The following is an 18920-nucleotide window of genomic DNA, read 5'->3' as shown; positions in this document are numbered from 1 at the left end:
AAAGACTTCACAAATACACAACTGATTAGAACTTGCGTTTCCCTGATTTTATATCTACATTTGAGTGAGGTGGGAAGGGTGATGTGGCATTACATTTGAGTGAGGTGGGAAGGATGATGTGGCATTAGAGGATATTAATAGGGTATTAAAAGTATCAACACAAGACAGAACACGAAACAATGGATATTGAATAGAAGTGTTTGTAGAAAGCCTATTGGTCCATATTTCTTGATGCTTCTATATTGGAGCGGAGTCTTGAGGTGGGTAGAATATAGTTGTGCAATAATTGGCTGTTGATTGCTGGTGTTGACTTCTTGATGTGTAGTGCCTCGCAAACGTCAAGCCGCCTGCTATCGCTGTATCTATCGATGATTTCTGTGTTGTTTACTAGGATTTCTCTGGCGATGGTTTGGTTATGGGAAGAGATTATATGTTCCTTAATGGAGCCCTGTTGTTTATGCATCGTTAAACGCCTAGAAAGAGATGTTGTTGTCTTGCCTATATACTGGGTTTTTTGGAGCTTACAGTCCCCAAGTGGGCATTTGAAGGCATAGACGACGTTAGTCTCTTTTAAAGCGTTCTGTTTCGTGTCTGGAGAGTTTCTCATGAGTAGGCTGGCCGTTTTTCTGGTTTTATAGTAAATCGTCAGTTGTATCCTCTGATTTTTGTCTGTAGGGATAACGTTTCTATTAACAATATCTTTCAGGACCCTTTCCTCTGTTTTATGAGCTGTGGAAAAGAAGTTCCTGTAAAATAGTCTAATAGGGGGTATAGGTGTTGTGTTAGTTGTCTCTTCGGAGGTTGCATGGCTTTTCACTTTCCTTCTTATGATGTCTTCGATGAAACCATTGGAGAAGCCGTTATTGACTAGAACCTGCCTTACCCTACAGAGTTCTTCGTCGACTTGCTTCCATTCTGAGCTGTGGCTGAGAGCACGGTCGACGTATGCGTTAACAACACTCCTCTTGTACCTGTCAGGGCAGTCGCTGTTGGCATTTAGGCGCATTCCTATGTTTGTTTCCTTTGTGTAGACTGCAGTGTGGAAACCTCCGCCCTTTTCCATGACTGTTACATCTAGAAAAGGCAGCTTCCCATCCTTTTCCGTCTCGTAAGTGAAACGCAGCACGGAACTCTGCTCAAATGCCTCCTTCAGCTCCTGCAGATGTCTGACATCAGGTACCTGTGTAAAAATGTCGTCAACATACCTGCAGTATATGGCCGGTTTCAAGTTCATGTCGACTAAGACTTTTTGCTCGATGGTACCCATGTAGAAGTTTGCAAACAGGACACCTAGGGGAGAACCCATAGCGACCCCATATACTGGCCAACCGGCCATATACTGCAGGTATGTTGACGACATTTTTACACAGGTACCTGATGTCAGACATCTGCAGGAGCTGAAGGAGGCATTTGAGCAGAGCTCCGTGCTGCGTTTCACTTACGAGACGGAAAAGGATGGGAAGCTGCCTTTTCTAGATGTAACAGTCATGGAAAAGGGCGGAGGTTTCCACACTGCAGTCTACACAAAGGAAACAAACATAGGAATGTGCCTAAATGCCAACAGCGACTGCCCTGACAGGTACAAGAGGAGTGTTAACGCATACGTCGACCGTGCTCTCAGCCACAGCTCAGAATGGAAGCAAGTCGACGAAGAACTCTGTAGGGTAAGGCAGGTTCTAGTCAATAACGGCTTCTCCAATGGTTTCATCGAAGACATCATAAGAAGGAAAGTGAAAAGCCATGCAACCTCCGAAGAGACAACTAACACAACACCTATACCCCCTATTAGACTATTTTACAGGAACTTCTTTTCCACAGCTCATAAAACAGAGGAAAGGGTCCTGAAAGATATTGTTAATAGAAACGTTATCCCTACAGACAAAAATCAGAGGATACAACTGACGATTTACTATAAAACCAGAAAAACGGCCAGCCTACTCATGAGAAACTCTCCAGACACGAAACAGAACGCTTTAAAAGAGACTAACGTCGTCTATGCCTTCAAATGCCCACTTGGGGACTGTAAGCTCCAAAAAACCCAGTATATAGGCAAGACAACAACATCTCTTTCTAGGCGTTTAACGATGCATAAACAACAGGGCTCCATTAAGGAACATATAATCTCTTCCCATAACCAAACCATCGCCAGAGAAATCCTAGTAAACAACACAGAAATCATCGATAGATACAGCGATAGCAGGCGGCTTGACGTTTGCGAGGCACTACACATCAAGAAGTCAACACCAGCAATCAACAGCCAATTATTGCACAACTATATTCTACCCACCTCAAGACTCCGCTCCAATATAGAAGCATCAAGAAATATGGACCAATAGGCTTTCTACAAACACTTCTATTCAATATCCATTGTTTCGTGTTCTGTCTTGTGTTGATACTTTTAATACCCTATTAATATCCTCTAATGCCACATCATCCTTCCCACCTCACTCAAATGTAATGCCACATCACCCTTCCCACCTCACTCAAATGTAGATATAAAATCAGGGAAACGCAAGTTCTAATCAGTTGTGTATTTGTGAAGTCTTTGAAAATGTAATAAGTTTTACGAAACGCGCCCGTGTCGCGTCAGACTAGAAATAAAAATGAATTTTGGAGAAGTGATTTTTGATTTACCTCCAACAGTGAAGCATAATGTACGAAAGATTGAGAAAATTCGTGTTAGAATTATTAATCTTACTTTTTCGGTCATATTTAATAAAATATGTCTAAGAACATAAGAACATAAGAACAAAGGTAACTGCAGAAGGCCTATTGGCCCATACGAGGCAGCTCCTATTCTATAACCACCCAATCCCACTCATATACTTGTCCAACCCGTGCTTGAAACAATCGAGGGACCCCACCTCCACAATGTTACGCGGCAATTGGTTCCACAAATCAACAACCCTGTTACTGAACCAGTATTTACCCAAGTCTTTCCTAAATCTAAACTTATCCAATTTATATCCATTGTTTCGTGTTCTGTCCTGTGTTGATACTTTTAATACCCTATTAATATCCCCCCGGTTATGTCCATTCATCCACTTGTAAACCTCTATCATGTCACCCCTAACTCTTCGCCTTTCCAGTGAATGCAACTTAAGCTTTGTTAATCTTTCTTCATATGAAAGATTTCTAATTTGGGGAATTAACTTAGTCATCCTACGCTGGACACGTTCAAGTGAATTTATATCCATTCTATAATATGGCGACCAAAACTGAACTGCATAATCTAAATGGGGCCTAACTAGAGCAAGATATAGCTTGAGAACCACACCAGGTGTCTTGTTACTAACGCTGCGATTAATAAATCCAAGTGTCCGATTTGCCTTATTACGAACATTTATGCATTGATCCTTTTGTTTTAAATTCTTACTAATCATAACTCCCAGATCCCTTTCGCAATCCGACTTCGCAATCACAACACCATCTAGCTCGTATCTTGTAACTCTATCATCATTACCTAACCTCAGAACTTTACATTTATCAGCATTAAACTGCATCTGCCAATCCTTTGACCATTTCAAAACCCTATCTAGATCAACTTGAAGTGATAGTGAGTCCTCCTCCGAATTAATTTCCCTACCGATTTTCGTATCATCGGCAAATTTGCAAATGTTGCTACTCAAACCTGAATCTAAATCATTTATATATATTATAAACAACAGAGGTCCCAGGACAGAGCCTTGAGGCACTCCACTTACAACATTTTCCCACTCTGACTTGATTCCATTTATACTAACTCTCTGTTTCCTTTGGTATAGCCATGCCCTAATCCAGCTTAATATAGCACCCCCAATACCATGAGACTCTATTTTTTTAATCAGTCTTTCATGTGGCACTGTATCAAAAGCTTTGCTAAAGTCAAGGTATACAACATCGCAATCCTTACCACTATCAACTGCCTCAACAATGCTAGAATAAAAAGATAACAAATTTGTTAAACATGAACGGCCATTTATAAAACCATGTTGCGACTCAATTATTAATTTATGTTTTTCATATATATTATATATATATATATATATATTTATATTATATATATATATATATATATATATATATTTATATTATATATATATATTTATATTATATATATATATATATTTATATTATATATATATATATATTTATATTATATATATATATATATATTTATATATATATATATATATATATTTATATTATATATATATATATATATTTATATATATATATATATATTTATATTATATATATATATATTTATATTATATATATATATATATATATATATATATATATATATATATATATATTTATATATATATATATTTATATTATATATATATATATATATATTTATATTATATATATATATATTTATATTATATATATATATATATATATTTATATTTATATTATATATATATATATATATTTATATTATATATATATATATATATATATCTCCTTTGTATATATTAATGTACCAGTATGTATGTACCTAGTAGCCAGGATGCAGTACTCGGCCTACTATGCAAGGCCTGATTTGCCTATTAAGCTAAGTTTTCTGAATTTATATATATTTAAATTTTTTTCTTATGAAATGATAGTTATCCATTTCATTATGTATGAGTTAATTTTTTTAATTTGAGTTAAAACTAACTTAGATATGACACAACCTATCTTACCTTAACCTAACCTAAACTAACATAGGTCAAGAATTTGGTCTTAACAATAATAATAATTAAAATAAACCAATTGGAAACAACTTTCTGAAAATAAAGAAAATCACTGCATATTAAGCAAATCGGGCCTTGCATAGTAGGCCGAGAAGTGTGTTCTGGCCACTAGGTATTATATATACACATAGAAGGGTATATATAATATAGGAGGGTATGGGTGTGTGTGTGTATATATATATATATATATGTCGTACCTAGTAGCCAGAACTCACTTTTCAGCCTACTATTCAAGGCCCGATTTGCCTAATAAGCCAAGTTTTCCAGAATTAATATATTTACTATAATTTTTTTCTTATGAAATGACAAAGCTACCCTTTTCACTATGTATGAGGTCAATTTTTTTTTATTGGAGTTAAAATTAACGTAGATATATGACCGAACCTAACCAACCCTACCTAACCTAACCTAACCTATATATATAGGTAAGGTTAGGTTAGGTAGCCAAAAAAAGCTAGGTTAGGTTAGGTTAGGTAGGTTAGGTAGACGAAAAAACATTAATTCATGAAAACTTGGCTTATTAGGCAAATCGGGCCTTGCATAGTAGGCTGAGAAATGAGTTCTGGCTACTAGGTACGACATTATATATATATATATATATATATATATATATATATATATATATATATATATATGTGTGTATATCACGAAAATAAACACGTGATTAAGAATGTGACAATGTCAGACCACGGAGGAAAAATGAAACAGGAAATTTCCTTAAGTACTTTCGTATATTAAATACATCTTCAGAAGGTCACCTTCAGAAGGTCGACCTTCTGAAGATGTATTTAATATACGAAAGTACTTAAGGAAATTTCCTGTTTCATTTTTCCTCCGTGGTCTGACATTGTCATATATATATATATATATATATATATATATATATATATATATATATATATATATATATATATATATATATATATAATACCCTCTATATATGGGTATATAGAGGGACTATTATTTGTTCGTGTCTGAGTGACTTGTCCATTGACAGAGGTGTAAGATTCACCAAGATTTCTAGCATTGCTCGTCTTCTCTCTCTTTGCTCCTTATAATCTTCAGTGATCTCTAGGAATTTTTTACTTGGGTTCCATAGATACAGTATTGCTAAATAGTCTTCACGGCTTAGTGCATTCTTTTTTAAAATTGCTTATCCATTGAGCCCACTTCCAGATTATGTATAAGAATGTCCTAGTATAATATCTAAGATGTGCATTGCTGTTTTAAGAGGACTTCTGACAACTTCAGCAGCTACAATGGATAGAAATGTTATATAAATAAGGATAGATACAGGCATTATCAAACATGAGATTTTAATAATTTGAAAATTATTATATACAAATGCTTAGTATTAATTAATATAACTGGTAAACTTACCAAAAAATAATGACTACATAAAATATTAATGTTCATATTGATAAATATGCTCCAATGATGAATTAAGCCTTAAAATAATATAAATTAGCTTTCACTGAAATTTTTAAAATTTGTCCATATAAAAACAAATGGTCAACTATCCAGACTGCCCTGTAAAGTTTATATGTACGGCTGCCATCCTGGAAAAAGCCTTGAGAGATTAGAGTTGTCAGTTGCCTGTTGTAGGAGTACAGTAACTTGTTCAGCTACAGTGCGAGGATATCCATCCTCTACCCCTGCCAGCTTCTGCTGTACTCTCAGCACTACACGGTCAGCCATTGATGCAGAGGACACACAACCTAAACATAAGATATGATAATTACTCAATGAGATCCACTTTGTTGCTACCATTTACCACCAAACACTTCTGAATTTGAAATTTATTTAATCATATGCACACACAGACCCATAATGGGTCCTGTGGCTGAGTGGACAGCGCTTGGGACTAGTAAACCTAGGGTCCTGGTTCGATCCCCGACTGTGGATCTGATTGATTGTGATTGACTGATTGACACAGCTGATTGACTGTGAGAGGCGGGCCGAAAGAGCAAAGCTCAACCCCCGCAAACATAACTAGGTGAATACACACACACACACACACACACACACACACACACACACACACACACACACACACACACACACACACACACACACACACACACACACCTTTTAAATGAGGTCATATTCCCAAGGGGCTACTCAATTTGGAGACGGGACAGAAAAATCGGGAAAGGCGGTGGCGTTACTGTGCTGGTGAAAGAACACCTAAAGGTGAACGAAATAGTGACTGCCAATCCACAAGAAGTTGACATAATAGCACTAGAGATCTGCCATGAGTATGATAAACTAAGGATCATAAATGCATATAGTCCACCGCTAAGCAGCACATGGTCAAAGGAGGAGCTAGATAGCAAACGAGGTCTTATAACAAAAATGAGAGATCATAGCGAGAGTGGATAACGATAGTTCACGACTGTTGATAGTCGGTGACTTCAACTTGAAATCCATAGACTGGGAAGCATGTGAAGCTAAAACAGAAGATTTCTGGACCTGTAAATTTGTAGACCTCATCCTGGAAACATTCTTGTACCAACATGTTAAACAAGCTACGAGGATGAGGGAAGGGGACGTCCCCTCCATGCTAGATTTGATATTTACCAGGATGGAGGAAGAAATATTTGACATTCAGTACCTTCCTCCCTTGGGTAAAAGTGACCATGTCTTTTTGGGAATAAAGTATGCAATGCGTTATAATCTGGAAGAAAATATGACGGTCGATGCAAATGAAAAACCTGACTTTAGGAGAGGACATTATGGCAACCTTAGAAAATTTTTTAGTGAGTATAATTGGACAGACTTGTTGCTAGGCAAGGAAGTGAATGAGATGTATGTCAGGTTTTGTGAAATATATGATAAAGGCACAAAAAAATTTATACCAAAACAGAGAAGCAGAACTAGGAAACAGGATTGGTTCAACAGAAAGTGCGAGAGGGCCAGAGACCAAAAGACACAAAAATGGAATCAATACAGGAAGAGGCTGAACCCCCAAACATACCAGCGATACAAAGATGTGAGAAACAACTACATGGCAGTGAGGAGAGAGGCAGAAAGAAATTTTGAAAAAGGGATTGCAGACAAATGTAAAACAGAACCAGGTCTATTCTATAAATTCACAAACAACAAATTGCAGGTAAAGGATAATATTCAGAGGTTGAAAATGGGAAATAGATTCACGGAAAATGAAAAGGAAATGTGTAAAACATTAAACGAAAAGTTCCAAAGTGTGTTTGTACAAACTGAAATCTTCAGGGAACCAGATACAATAAGAATTCCAGAGAACAACATAGAGCACATAGAGGTGTCTAGAGACGAAGTGGAAAAAATGCTCAAAGAGCTAAATAAGAACAAAGCAGTTGGTCCAGATGGAGTTTCACCATGGGTTCTGAGAGAATGTGCACCTGAGCTCAGCATTCCTCTTCAACTGATTTTTCAGGCATCCCTGTATACAGGAGTTGTAGCTGATGTGTGGAAAAAGGCTAACATAGTTCCAATCTACAAAAGTGGAAGCAGGGAAGACCCCCTTAATTATAGATCGGTATCATTGACAAGTGTAATAGTCAAAATATTGGAAAAAATAATTAAAACTAAATTAGTAGAACACCTGGAGAGAAATGATATAATATCAGACAGACAGTATGGTTTTCGATCTGGAAGATCCTGTGTATCGAATTTACTCAGTTTCTATGATCGAGCAACAGAGATATTACAGGAAAGAGATGGTTGGGTTGACTGCATCTATCTGGACCTAAAAAAAAAGCTTTCGACAGAGTTCCACATAAGAGGTTGTTCTGGAAACTGGAAAATATTGGAGGAGTGACAGGCACGCTTCTAACATGGATGAAAAGTTTTCAGACTGATAGAAAAATGAGGGCTGTGATCAGAGGCAATGTATCGGACTGGAGAAATGTCACAAGTGGAGTACCACAGGGTTCAGTTCTTGCACCAGTGATGTTTATTGTCTACATAAATGATCTACCAGTTGGTATACAGAATTATATGAACATGTTTGCTGATGATGCTAAGATAATAGGAAGGATAAGAAACTTAGATGATTGTCATGCCCTTCAAGAAGACCTGGACAAAATAAGTACATGGAGCGCCACTTGGCAAATGGAATTTAATGTTAATAAATGCCATGTTATGGAATGTGGAATAGGAGAACATAGACCCCACACAGCCTATATATTATGTGAGAAATCTTTAAAGAATTCTGATAAAGAAAGAGATCTAGGGGTGGTTCTAGATAGAAAACTATCACCTGAGGACCACATAAAGAATATTGTGCGAGGAGCCTATGCCACACTTTCTAACTTTAGAATTGCTTTTAAATACATGGATGGCAATATACTAAAGAAATTGTTCACGACTTTTGTTAGGCCAAAGCTAGAATATGCAGCAGTTGTGTGGTGCCCATATCTTAAGAAGCACATCAACAAACTGGAAAAGGTGCAAAGACATGCTACTAAGTGGCTCCCAGAACTGAAGGGCAAGAGCTACGAGGAGAGGTTAGAGGCATTAAATATGCCAAAACTAGAAGACAGAAGAAAAAGAGGTGATATGATCACTACATACAAAATAGTAACAGGAATTGATAAAATCGATAGGGAAGATTTCCTGAGACCTGGAACTTTAAGAACAAGAGGTCATAGATATAAACTAGCTAAACACAGATGCCGAAGAAATATATGAAAATTCACTTTCGCAAACAGAGTGGTAGACGGTTGGAACAAGTTAGGTGAGAAGGTGGTGGAGGCCACCAAGACCGTCAGTAGTTTCAAAGCGTTATATGACAAAGAGTGCTGGGAAGACGGGACACCACGAGCGTAGCTCTCATCCTGTAACTACACTTAGGTAATTACACACACACACACACACACACACACACACACACACACACACACACACACACACACACACACACACACACACACACACACAGTGCAACCTCAGTTGCCAAATGTCCCTCTTTACTAAAATTTTTTAAACAGCTTTTTTGGGTTACAAGCTCAATTTCTTCGTAAAGTTAGAATTGGTTTACGAGCTTTGCCTAGCTTTGCGAGTTTGTTGATACCCGTATGGGTTGACCGAGCGTTTGGCTCCTGGTGGCACGTGCAAGGTGCATTTGTTTAAGTTTACCAGTGTTTCCAGTGTTTTCACTGGAAACCAGTTAACCAGTGTTTCCTGCCCAGTGATGATTGCGCTTGAATATTATACTGTATTTGGGAGGACAAAAAGATGGATGGTTGGGGGGGGGGGGGGGGGGGGGAGGTGGGGGTGGACTGGATGGATGAATGGTGAAGGAACTGGATGAATGGATGGTGAGGGGACTGAATGAATGGTGGGAGAACTGGATGGATGAATGATGGGAGAACTGGATGGATGGATGGTGTGAGGATGGATGGATTGATGGTGGAGGAACTGGATGGGGGTGGTGGTAGGGGAAGGGCAGGGATGTAGCAGGGCAGTCAGGAGACAGTGGGTGGGCAGATATGAGTAGCAGATTGGGTGGGAGGGTGGGTAGCAGTGGGCAGGCAGGCGGTGGCGTGAGTGGGCGAGCTTTCGACTAGGACTAATACAGGAGCTGGTCCCTCCTGGTCCCTTCCCATAGACCCCCCATCCTGCACCCTCCTCGCTTCTTCCATTCCCTCATTCCCCACACTGGCTGTACCCCTCCCAGCTGTACCCCCTCCCAGCCATAGTAGGCATCCATCAGTCTCAGGAGACTATGGAGTTGGGCATTGATGTCAGCCTGGTCTGGAGTGGCCTCACCAGGGCGCAAAGCCAGGGTAGGTTGATTCGGGGGAGAAGTTGTTACCCAGGCAGCAGGTCCCCCTCTCTCCACGGCACTGAAAGTCTCCAATGGAAAGGCATACGCCAATACGATTGGTATATGGACAGTATTAATTGGTGGGCTTCCTTGCACCCAGCTGATGGATCGGGAGGCAGACTCCCTGAGCGCCTGACATTAATCTATTATTGTTTACCGACTGGTTGCGACTGTGAAAGCCTGATTGACTGTGAATGTGTGACTGACTGTAAATGCCTAACCGGTTGCTACCACAACTGTGAATGCTTGACTGACATATTTTGACTGATTAACTGGCTGCCACATAAGACAGTGAAATGTGTGAAAGGAAAATCTGGAACCAGTGATGCAGATATGAAAGCATTTAAGGCGAGCAGGGGACAGTCCTTCTAAACATACTCACCTCCCCCCTCCTCCTCACCCTCCCCATACACCAACACCGCTTCTTCCTCCCCACCTTCCGTACGCCAACAGGTTGAATGGCGCACCACCGTGTGTACAGTATATGTATGTATGCGAACAAGCCTGAACGGTCTCCAGGCATATATGCAACTGAAAACTCACACCCCAGAAGTGACTCAAACCCATACTGCCAGAAGCAATGCATCTGACGTACAGGATCCCTTAATCACTCAACCGGACAAAAGAGGATGGTAGCCGAGGCTAATTCCCATCCCCTATGCATATGCATATGTATTTATAATAAATAATTTCCTCCATTTACAAGCATTTTCCAATGAACCAGGTTCTTTCTGACTGTGATATTAGAAAATTAATAGTAAATTTTCAGCAACAGCTAAAATTTACTTACCAATTGCCTGATCATCATCATCTCCACTGGCCTGAAGATGAGCCACTTGCTGAGGAGAAAGGGTCCACTGGTGTAGGGGATCATGTCTTAAGACCTCCACAACTGTCACGAGCACTTCCCCTGAACTCCTTAAGATGGCCAAAGTAGCCTCGCAACACTGGCGGAGGGGCCCTTCTACTCCCATCACACCAAGTCCATCTATTATATCCTAAAGAATGAAAAATTATAAAATCTCATTTATTTAGTAAATATGCTCAATTAGACCACCAACATAGGTCCAGATCTTGCAAATAGCAATTTGAAATTTTATTACACAAATTTTAATCAGCCTACATGTCTGTTGACAACAGTATTGAAACGATAGTTCATATATTGAGTCCTTGCACATAACATCACATGACTAATTATGGGGGATGGGTTCTTGGCACGGTGTTAATTTTATGATCACATTAAGATGTAATTAAGGACCTGTATCACAGGTTCTAGTATTACAAAGGACAACTGTGATATCACAATAATGATTGAGCTCTATATAGTATCTTAATTTTTCTCAATGCTAGCATCACATGTAAAGTTAATTATTCATATCTGACAGTTAAGGCATTATTTAAATGCATAGTCTTGACCCTAGATGTGATGACAAAGCCTGGGGGTCCAAAGCACCTTATTTCAAAACAGTATATGCAATATTCAGAGACTAATGAGATCCTCCTGTTTTGAAATTCCTTACCTGAGTCATACGGAAGGGAACAGTTTCAGGAGTTGGCAAAATTTTGCCAAGTTCAAATGCAATTCCCAGGTCAATGTGTACAAGTTCGGCAGTAGACTTATCCAGAAGAATATTCTCTACATGCCTGTCTCCTAACCCCAGTATGTAGCCCACCATTGAGCTTGTAGCTACTGACTTCGTATATGCAAGTCGCCGTTTGTACCATTCATGGGGTGATGGATAATTTTCCAGGAAGAAGTGACGAAACACTGGATGAAAATGCTCCAAAATATCCTGTAGAAATAAAAATAAAACATTAAATTTTTATGCCAAAATATGAAGATGAAGATAGCATTAATTAATAAAAAAGTTTAGAGACCATGGTAATCCACAGAATACACTGGTAAACCCCATAATTCAGATTCCCCACAAATCCTGAAGTATGAATTATTCTAAATAATCGAGGTCACCCTGTACTGTAAAGCTCTAAATTAAATATCTGATGCTATAAAATTCACAGGTTTCTCAAAGTGCTGTCTCTTTTCCTTAGTTTCCTTTCCTTCTATAGATCAGATTGTAGTTTCACTTGATGATCTTCCCAAAATATTCTTAATATTGTATACATTAGTTATATTGCAATTAAATACTCTTCTGTTTATAACCATTAGCTGCATTTTAAGTTTGGTCTTTCAAAATGAATATAATGACAAATTTGGCTTGATTTTGTAAGTAACCTAATCTTTTGTTTCTATGGACTTTTTTTTATTTATCCTTAGTACAAAAGACCCTCAAAATATGGTGTCCTGTTGGAACAATACTGTAGCAGGAGCTGGACAAGCAGAAGCTGGAGCTTCTGCTTGTCACCCCATATGCCCCATCACAACTCCAAAACCTGTGCCATGCCCCAAGAAGAAAAGCAGTCAGCAAGCCATGAGAACTCTCTTTTCTCTTTTCTCTCTTCTTGGTTTTGTAGTGACCCCTTCAGTTCAGGTTTGTTTTTCTAATGCTCTTTCCTGTTGGCTTTGGCCTCTGGGGGTTGGGTCAGGGAGCTTCATGCTCTCATCTGGCCCAGAGGTTTCTGTTCTTTTGGTCCTGGTCGTAAGTTTGTTCGTTTGCGGCCGTCTTTTTTTCTGGCATTGAATGAGTCGCCAGAAAAGTTAGGTAAGATAGTTAGGTAGGCACAGTACAGCATACTCCCTGCCAGGTACAGTTAGGTGAGCACAGTATAACATACACCCTGCCATGTACAGTTAGGTGAGCACAGTACACTGTTGAGTGTAGATCATTGTACACTGAGATGGTCCACCACCAAGAAATCACTAGTACCACTTTCCAGAGGGGTCCTTGAGTTGTTGATGCTTGGTTGGTTAGGCAGGGGGTGCATCATGTGCTGTGTCCAGTTGTGGCTCTATGCAGTTGCCTGCGCACCACACAGTCTATGGCCGTGGTTGCGTTTTGGGTTGCCCGGGTTCTTTCCTGTTCCAGGGTTTGGGTCTTCTTGGTTGTCCACAGGGTCATTTGGTGTTACCATTTGTTTTGCTTCTAGTTAGGGCATGTGGCATCTGCCTCCTGGGTATGTCCCTCTTTTTCCTTCTCTTTGGGGAGTTAGCTCCGAGGAGCTAATAGGGCTCCCAGCCCCCAGAAAACCAGCATTGAATGTAATAAAATGCCATTTTTCTGGGTGGGACCCGGAGGATCCCCAGCACCCCTCCTCCCCTCCGGTCGGTGGTGTTTTTGCGTGTTTTGACATCCAGCCTAAGAACTGAAGGGTTGTTCGCTGGCACAAGGGTCAAGGGATGCCCCTTCCCCCTCCCGGAGAGGGGGGTTGAGCAGACAGCGGCGCGGCAACGTGATGACGTCATGCTAGTTTGCTATTTTTCATTTGGGGAGTTCTGTCCACTCGTTTGGCATTCGGTAGCAATATTTTCACCGGAAAAGGGTTTGTGTTGGGGTGCCTACCTTTCTGGGTGCCAGGCTAGGTTGATGGCAGACATAGAATGCTCCTAACCACACGGGGGTTTCTATAGGTCATTGCTCCTCGTGGCTCTCTGAGGGGGGCCAGGTTTTGGCTCATGGTCCCCGGTAGGCAAGAACTCCATGCATCTTGACTGATGCTAGAAATATATCCATATCAGCCTGAATAGCTCTGGGGAGCCGACAGGGCTCCGCCTAGGAAAGTTCTTATTATACATCACTCCATGGGTTTCAAGAAAGTCAGTGGTAAAGTTCAACCTAAGAAAATAGTTGTGAGGATGACGATAGAGGAAAAACAAGAGATCATTCATAGTGAGACAATGTGATGTCTCATTACAGACAAGTGTTAAACATAAGGAAAAACAAGTGTCTATAGACAGATTCTTAGTAAGACAAGCAAGCAGTGAGCTACAACCAGGTCCTTGTGGTATGCCTGCAAAACGCAGGAAAGAGAGTACCCCAGAAATGTTATCACTGCTGTTATAATGGAAGGGAACACCCCCGTTCCAAACACTAGCACCTCTCTTCCTCACCATCTTCCATACGCCAACAGTCCTCATTAAAGGTAAGATATACATACTGTATTCCACTCCAAAATGACTGGTATTTGGTATAAAATGTATTTTTAAGTTAATATTTTTGGGGTGTGGAATGGATTCATTTAATTTACATTATTTCTTATGGGAAAATTCGTTTTGGTGTACGACGCGTCTCTGGGAATGGATTAGGATTGTAAATGAAGGTACCATTGTAACTGAACCCCTATGAGGTGTACAAGCACAGGGACCTAGAGAAGGGCTACGAAAATACCTTAGGGGACTACTAGTCAAACCAGGCAGACCTCCTCCGAGCAATAAACTAAAAGAAAAGAAAAACCCCGCAAAAGCACAACCACAACAAGAGGAACAGGAAACATGGCTACCGTATTGGTAGAGGTGCCGTGCAGCACCTCCTGCACCAAACCATCAACAACACTATTTCCTACCCAAGGCCAAACAAAGGCTACTAAGCCCCAGCTGGCCCCAAGGGCGGGGTAACTGCTGAGCAGCAGGAACCTCTACGGAAGTAAAACCCCGGAAGCCCCAGGGAAGGTAACCCCTAGAACCCAAGGGTAGTACTCACAGGGTACTTAGGGAAGGCAGCCCTAAGTGCATACAGCCCTCAGTACACTATGTTACTCCTAGCCAATGTGCCAAAAAGAGCAGGAACCACCACAAGGGCCCAAAATCCAGCAAGAATCTGTGGCCAGAATTGACATCCGCCCCAGAGCGCTTCAGTCACGAACTTAGGTGTGAGTAGCCAGTGGGTAGGTCCAGGGCTTCCCCCTTTCCCTCCCGGGAAGAGGAGGGCTGTGCAGATAAGCGGCGTGGCGGCAATGAGTAACTATTGTTTGTTTGCTCAATACCTTTATTTTTCTTTGTGGAGTTTGGTTTCTCTGTTTGGTCTTGAGTTTTTGCAATTTCCTACCATGTGGGGGTTTGTTTTGAGATGCTTACCTTTCTTGGTGCCTAACCCCAGTCAATGGCGAAGAAGACCCCCAAATACAAGGGGGGGTCTCCTTAAGATTGCTCCCTGTGCCTCTTAGAAAGGGGGGCCAGGTTCCGGCTCTGGTCCCCGGTAGGCAGGACTCCATTGACTAATTGCCCCAGACTAATACTGTATAGGGTATATCAGTCTTATAGCTCCAGGGAGCTGAAGGGACTCCCAACAGAAAAAAAAAAAAGTTTAGAAGTTGGAGCATGGGAAATATTGGATATGTGACTGAAAACTGTAGAGTCAGGTTCTCCTGTTAGATGTTCATCAAATGAGAGGGCGAAAAAATATGTGACAATAGATTATGGGAGAGTATGAATGGTATTTCTAGAAAATTTATCAGAATAAGTTCTTAAATGCTTTTGTAGATGGATGCAACATTAGAAGAAATACTTGGATCAATGGGAAGATCATTGAGTAAAGCTAATTCCATGGTTGGTAAAAATATAAATATGAATACAGTACTCAGATTTTCAAGACTTTTTTTTTTTGGGGGGGGGGGGAAGGACACAAAGTTTTGTCTAGTCTCGATCCAGAAGCATTTGGAAAGCATGTGGTCATGTGTATTCCCACTGTGATTATAAATAAGTTAATAGAAACATAACCATGTACGTAATGACTCCTACCTGAAAGACATTAAAACGGTCTTGGAAGGATCGTTCTTTGACACTGTTCATCCTCTCACGACATGCACTTGCTGTGTAGTCTTCTGGATAGTACAGCTTGTGTGCTCCGCCTTTCTTATTAGTACCAATAAGATATTCACCAAAGGCCTTGGGTAAAACAATGCAATGTTTGTTACATCTTTATACAGGGATAAGCATGTTATATATAAAATGAACACAGATGGTAGGGCATTATACATTTTGGGTGAGGGGTGCATGAAGGAGTGATAGTGCTTATGTATCACTATAAGAGACTGGTGTGGAATAAACAGAAAAAATCAAGCATTAAAGGAATATAAATGATCACTCAAGAATTCATTTGTTGTAGGACAGAAAGAGTGAGGATTTAAACTGTCATGTAAAGATGTACAGTGCAAATTGTTAGTATACAGTATTTGTAAGATAGTGAAAAGCATTTATATATGTATATATAATTTGGTCATATTGAATGAAATACTGATGACAGTACAGTGGAACCTCTATTAACGAGTTTAATCCGTTCTGGCACCGAGCTCGTTACCTGGAAAACTTGTCTTAAACAAATTTCCCCATTTAAAATAAAGGAAATAAATTTAATCCGTTCCACTCCTAAAAACATCCATACTTGTATGACTTTTGTTATGTAAATATAATACTGCACATGTAAATATAAATGTTTTGTTGTAGTGTTTTAATATTTACTTTACCTTATGAAGAGTAGTTGCTGGCTTGAGGGAGACGATGGGGAGGTGGGAAGGAGGAGAGGGGTTATGGTGTGGAAGAAGAATCCACCTCCGAGTCAGGCGGACTCTCTCTTCTTGGGAATTTCACTCAAATTTCATTTCAAATGTCACACAAGGATGCGTTAGACCAGCACCAAATAAAAAACTACGTCGATTACACTCGTTGTGTCAACAATATAATAGTCTTACCCCGAAGATACAATACAATGCCGTTTTCTCAAATAGGCAATGTGGTTATTAAAGAAAACGGAAATTTCATGGCAAACATGTATACAATCCCCAAGTAGATCGGATAAGAATTGGATTTTATAGAAATATTTGCTCAAATGATGCTTGAGCGCGGTGTTTGGGTGCATTCAAGAGAAAAAAGTGTGTCACGTTCAAGCGACATATACCTGCGAAAGTGATAACACTTTCATAAAGTGTTATCACAAAGTGATAAATTAATTAAACATTTTCACACACCGGGTTGTTACTGCTTTATCAGGGCAGCTTTTCCAAGAATGCGTTCACCTTTTCAAACATTCCAAACACTTCCCTGATCTCAGTGGAAGAGGCAGCATCCTCCCTTACCTCCTCATTCCCTTACTAATGGTGTAAATTGTTGATGAGGACCTGCCATACTCCCTTGTGAGATCAATCACACAGACACCACACTCATGCTTTGCTATAATTTCCTTCTTTAAATCCACAGTAATTGTGTCTTTCTTCCTCTTGACAACACTATCTTTAGCAAGCAGCTTCTTTGGAAATATCGTGTGTTACAAATTGTAGTCGCAAACCCACTAAAAACCCAAAGAAAAGCTCAAATAAATCCAGAGGGATGCTTGTCGTGTGCGATACAACAACAACACTGGCGTCGGAGGCGTCCGAGAATTTGCGAGAACCTGCGAGATGCTAGGAAGCACCATGTGGTTTTGCTCGTTAATAGAGGCGAGCCCGTCAATAGAGACAAATTTGCTGCGAGTGGCTTGCTCGTTACTGGAAAAACTCGTTAATAGAGCCACTCGTTAATCGAGGTTCCACTGTATTAAATAAATGCTAGGCTAGGTGTAGAGTAAGGTCAAGAAGATTGACACACATGGTGAACTAGTAAGGGTGAACTGGTAAGGAAACAGCAATTCAGTATCAATAATTCATAAGTTTTAGAAACAATCTAGATGGAATTACTGTTAATTTAAGAAGGAATGAATGTTTAACATTTGTTAAGCCTATATTCTAAAAAACTATTTCACTAGGATACTTGCTGAAGAAAGTTCATTGAAGATCAAGGCATTGGACAAGATCATGATAATCAGGGCAGGGTGACAATAGGAAACATTTTGAAAACAGTTTTGTCAGGTCATACTGGTTCCAGGGAGGCAGTGGAGAAAAGCTCAGTCCTATCTAGAATACTGAAAATGTATTCAAACAATCAAAACCTATCCAAGTCCTACTTGGCACCACATGGACTTCCAGAAATAAATTACTCATGCAAACTGCCAATTTCCTATCTAGCTGCTACCTCTGATTGCAACCAGACAGCAGCACCCTCGCCAATCTCAGGTTCGTTGCCTTGAACCCCATCACATTCTTCCCGACTTGTCCCCAGGATGCTTGGGCAAGCTTGAGTCCAAATTTAAATACTGTACCTCACTTTCATTCTTAGAAACCTCAATTTCTCTGTACAGTGGGTTCATGCTGTGTACTTGCTAAGGCAGTATATTTAATTGAACTGCATCTTGTGTGAGTATAACAAGTTTTTGTGCTTTGTGACTTTACCAGCTAGTGACCTTAAGTCTTCTGTTTCAGGTCGGTTTGTGCTAAATCATTGGGCTTTTCTTGAGGTTCAAGTAAATTTACAATTCCTTAGTGTTTGGTTCCAGGACTAGACATCTGTGATGGGCACTATATAAAATTATAAGAATAAAGTAAACTACCAAAGGTCTTTTGGCCCATATGGGGCAGCTCCTGCTCATATCTACTGAGTTGGTTGTGTGTGTGAGCAAGGTGCC

At 39.9% G+C, this 18920-nt stretch overlaps 1 protein-coding gene across 3 annotated transcripts in view; it reads right to left on the bottom strand.

Moving 5' to 3' along the window:
- Window positions 1-6023: 6023 nt before the first annotated feature.
- tefu (Serine/threonine-protein kinase tefu) overlaps window positions 6024-18920 on the bottom strand; it is a 194936-nt gene continuing 182039 nt past the window's right edge. For all 3 annotated transcript variants that reach the window (XM_045768877.2, XM_045768876.2, XM_045768878.2), the window contains 4 exons: window positions 16166-16312; window positions 12054-12326; window positions 11324-11531; window positions 6024-6442 (listed from right to left, as the gene is read on the bottom strand). In XM_045768877.2, the coding sequence (XP_045624833.2) occupies window positions 6264-6442; window positions 11324-11531; window positions 12054-12326; window positions 16166-16312 (807 nt within the window). In that variant the 3' untranslated portion in view covers window positions 6024-6263. The remainder of the gene's footprint in view (window positions 6443-11323; window positions 11532-12053; window positions 12327-16165; window positions 16313-18920) is intronic.

The sequence above is a fragment of the Procambarus clarkii genome, chromosome 51, assembly GCF_040958095.1.
Source record: "Procambarus clarkii isolate CNS0578487 chromosome 51, FALCON_Pclarkii_2.0, whole genome shotgun sequence".
In the NCBI taxonomy this organism is placed as follows: domain Eukaryota; kingdom Metazoa; phylum Arthropoda; class Malacostraca; order Decapoda; family Cambaridae; genus Procambarus; species Procambarus clarkii.
The sequence above is the reverse complement of the archived record's forward strand: the minus strand, read 5'-3'. Positions and strand labels throughout refer to the sequence as shown.